We start from the raw sequence: 4,079 nt of genomic DNA on the forward strand, positions 1-4,079 counted from the left end.
GTGCGGGGGCGAGGGAAGGGGGGGGGCGAGAGAGAGAGGGGGAGAGAGAAAGAGTGAGACTGGGTTTACAGGCACTGAAACGTTATCCCCAAACCAATGCTTCCTCCCCTACCCCACCATCCGACGGAGACCGGCTCACAGCCAGCACCCACGCACTTACCTCCTCTCGCATCTTCTTCACCGTCTCTCCTTTCTACAGGGAGCAGAAAGGGGGGAGAATGTGGTTAGACCACCCGAGAAACACAGCACCCGTACACGAAACAAAACAAAACAAAACAAACGACGCAGAAATGGTCTCACTAACCTTTCCGATGATGCTCCCCACCTCCTGCAAGGGAACAGAGAGAGAAAACAAAAAGTCATAATCCATCAGGGAACTCAAGCTTTTTTTCCCTTACAAAGTCCAGCGGACCACGATCACATGGTGTTCTAAACTTCAGTAACTATTTGGGAAGTGAAACAACCAACAGATCTAACTCTGCTGCGTGCGCGAAGAGATTGTGGATGACCCAGTCTGGAATCTCAGAATCAGCGCACAGTGGAAAGAGACCATTCGGCTCAATCGGGTCAGCACTGGCCCTCTGAACAGCATTCCGCGTAGACCCAATCCTCTCAACTCCACATTTACCAATGCGCTAATCCACCCTAACCTGCACATCCCTGGACACTACAGGACAATTTAGCACGGCCAATCCACCCGAACCCGCACACCTTTGGACTGTGGGAGGTAACTGGAGCAAGCCACACGCAGACGCGGGGAGAACATGCAAACTCCACACAGACAGACATTCGTCCGAGGGTGGAATTGAACCCAGGTGTGTGGCAGTGAGGGGCACCAGGGCTAACCACCGAGCCACTGTGCAGCCTAAGTGTCCAATCAGCCTTTTCTGAGACACTACTAATCCCTGCTGGAGTTGAAGGGACCAAAACCCACGGCACACACCGGCCTAGAAGGTACTACTGTACCATCTGAACCAACCATCGGGAATAAGCTGTTAAGAAATAAAGAGAAGCTGTTACATAGGATTTTGAAAGCCATTAGCCATGCCTCGAAAAAGCACAACTCAATGTTACATGAAAAAAAACACCAGAAGGGTAAATGATTGTCCTGTTGAAGAATTTAAGGAGTTATAGTCATAGACCTGTACAGCACGGAAAGTCCCTTCAGTCCAAATTGTCCGTGCTGACCCAGATATCCTAAATTATTCTACTCTCATTTCCCAGCATTTGGCCCCATATCCCTCTAAACCCGTCCTACCCATGTCCTCATCCGGATGCCTTTTAAATGTCGTCATTGTACCAGCCCCCACCACTTCCTCTGGCAGCTCGTTCCCCACACGCACCACCCTCTGTGTGAAAAAGCTGCCCCTCAGGTCCCTTTCCCCTCTCACCTTAAACCTATGCCCCTCTAATTTTGGACTCCCCCACCCCTGGGGGAAAAGACCTTGACTATTCACCCTATCCATGCCCCTCATGATTTTATAAACCTCTATAAAGGTCACCCCCCACCTCAGCCTCCAACGCTCCAGGGAAAATAGCCCCAGCCTCTCCCTGTAGCTCAAACCCTCCAACATCCTTATAAATCTTTTCTGACCCTTTCAAGTTTCAGGACATCCTTCCTATAGCAGGGAGACCAGAATTGAACGCAGTATTCTAAAAGTGGCCCTATCCAATGTCCTGTACAGCCGCAATGACCCTCCCAACTCCTATACTCAACGCACACTGACCCATAAAGACAAGCATACCAAACACCTTCTTCACCGCCCTATCTACCTGCCACTCAGCTTTCAGGAGTTAACTGCAGAAAAGGTGCAACTTCGAACAACCAACCGACCAATGCCCATTCAGCTCAGAACACAAGAGTTGCTTCTCGCAAGGAAGCAAGCTGTGAACTCAGGGACTCCAGAAGAGTAATCGACAATTTGCGATGAACGATATAGAAACGTGTGAAGGGAATAGATAAGACAGCAGCAGGGAGGATGTTCCCACTGGGCGGGGGGTGAATCTAGAATGAGGGGACACAACCTCAAAACAAAGGGGGAGCAGATTTCAAACTGAGCAGAGGAGGAACTTCCTCATCCAAAGGGTTAGGAATCTGCGGGATTCTCCTGCCCCAGTGAAGCAGTTGATTTTTTACCTTGTTCAACGTTTTCAACAGTAAAGGAATTAAGGGTTACGGTGAGTGTGTGGGGAAAAGTGGAACTGAGCCCATTAAGAAGATCAGCCATGATCTTATGGAATGGTGGAGCAGGCTCGAGGGGCCAGATGGAGCCCACTCCTGCTGTTTTAGGTTCTCAGGTTAAGAATCCAAAAGATCATCAACAATATATCACCCCATCGACCTGAGGGACAAGGAAAACCGTGTAAGAACACAACGGCAGAACTTAGAGGAACAAAACGGCACAAAACCCATGGTCAGTGACATTCGCTGCTGGTGGGGGTCACCATTAATAGGAAAGCAGCCAGGTTGAGGTGAGAGGCTTAATTTGAGGTTGGGGGGGGGGGGGGGTCTTACTTTGGTTGCTACGTTTAATGAAGTTTAAATCATAGTTTCAGCGCTCGGTGGTCAGTGAGATTTCTCGATAGGCAGCTGAACTAAAGGTAGCTCCTGACGATTTACCTAATACAACTGGCAGTCTGACAAATAACAGCACCTCGCCCCGCGAGAGAATAATGACCACATCCGCATCGCGAGCAGGTACACTATACACTCATCGTGAGGCACAAAACGTCCAACAGACCTTTTTTTTTTAAAAAAAGAGTCTCAGCAAAAATTTGCAGCTTGGGTTGTGGGTGTGGTTGTTCGTTTGCTCGCTGAGCCTGTTGTTATGCAACGTGCAAAAGTTTCGTCACCGTTCTGTACAACCTCTAATCGAAGCATTGGTGCTCTGCTCCATTCTGTATTTATATGATCCTCCGGTGTGACGGGCCTCGTCACTTTTGGTTCTGTTTTTTTTAAGCAGCGGTCTGTATATGGGGTCTGTGTGTTTGTTAATAGAGTTCCCTTGCCTCTCTGTCGTTTGCTTGTCCAGGGACATACCGCTAGTGAGGACAGCTTACTGAAACCACTAGGTTTACGCTTCACGAAGCACTTCACATTCAACGGCCAGATAATACAAATAGAGCAACGGCGCACCGATGGGATCACCCATCTCAGGCCTCGTCACGGGAGCAGTGATGCAGAGACCGGAACACATAGCCCTCCCCGTAATCCAACCGAAACCGTGGATAAGGTACGTGGACGACACGTTCGTAATAATCAAACGCACAAAAGTAGACGAAACCCACCAGCACGTTAACAGCATCTCCGTGAGGATTAGGTTCACTGAAGAGGAAGGAAACAACAAACCGCTCCCGTTCTTGGACGCAATGGTAGAGAGACTGACTAATGGTGAACTCTGGACCTGAGTGTATGGGAAGGTCACACACACACACACACACACACACACAGACCAAATCTTGAACTTCAATAGCAACCACCCCACCATACACAAACAGGGCTGCATCAAGACGAGCCACATCACACTGCAAAACCCCATAACTCCGGAGAACGGAAGAGGGACACCTGCACCGAGTGTTTACCGACAACAGATACCCAAGATGTTTCGCCTGCTGATACCTACAGCACAAACGACAGTCCAGAGGACACGGTACAACAGAAGACTCAAGCAACACCAACCTACATCAGAAATATATCAGAAACGACTGCCAGAACTCCTAAGACCGCATAAGATCATGATTGCATGCTGACCTACAGCAAAACTGCGTTAAATGTAAGGCCCCATGCCAACAGTAAACAAGACCGACGTGGCAGGATTCTCGGCAGTGCGGAGGAACAGGGGGATCTTGGGGTCCACGTCCATAGATCCCTCAAAGTTGCGATCCAAGATGATAGGGTTGTAAAGAAGACGTATGGTGTGTTGGCTTTCATTGCCAGGGGAATCGAGTTTACGAGCCATGAGGTTCTGCTGCAGCTCTATAAAACTCTGGTTAGACTACATTTGGAATATTGTGTTCAGTTCTGGTCACCTCATTACAGGAAAGATGTGGAAGCTTTAGAGAGGGTGCAGAGGAGATTT

At 49.0% G+C, this 4,079-nt stretch overlaps 1 protein-coding gene across 1 annotated transcript in view; it reads right to left on the reverse strand.

The window, feature by feature from the left end:
* Positions 1 to 4,079, reverse strand: part of LOC125488235 (poly(rC)-binding protein 2-like) — a 7,203-nt gene that overhangs the window by 1,993 nt on the left and 1,131 nt on the right. Inside the window, exons 2-3 of the mRNA XM_048621166.1 lie at positions 305 to 328; positions 161 to 193 (exon numbers count right to left, since the gene is read on the reverse strand). Coding sequence (XP_048477123.1) covers positions 161 to 193; positions 305 to 328 — 57 coding nt within the window. The remainder of the gene's footprint in view (positions 1 to 160; positions 194 to 304; positions 329 to 4,079) is intronic.

The sequence above is a fragment of the Rhincodon typus genome, unplaced genomic scaffold, assembly GCF_021869965.1.
Source record: "Rhincodon typus isolate 14 unplaced genomic scaffold, sRhiTyp1.1 hic_rhity00000077, whole genome shotgun sequence".
NCBI lineage: Eukaryota > Metazoa > Chordata > Chondrichthyes > Orectolobiformes > Rhincodontidae > Rhincodon > Rhincodon typus.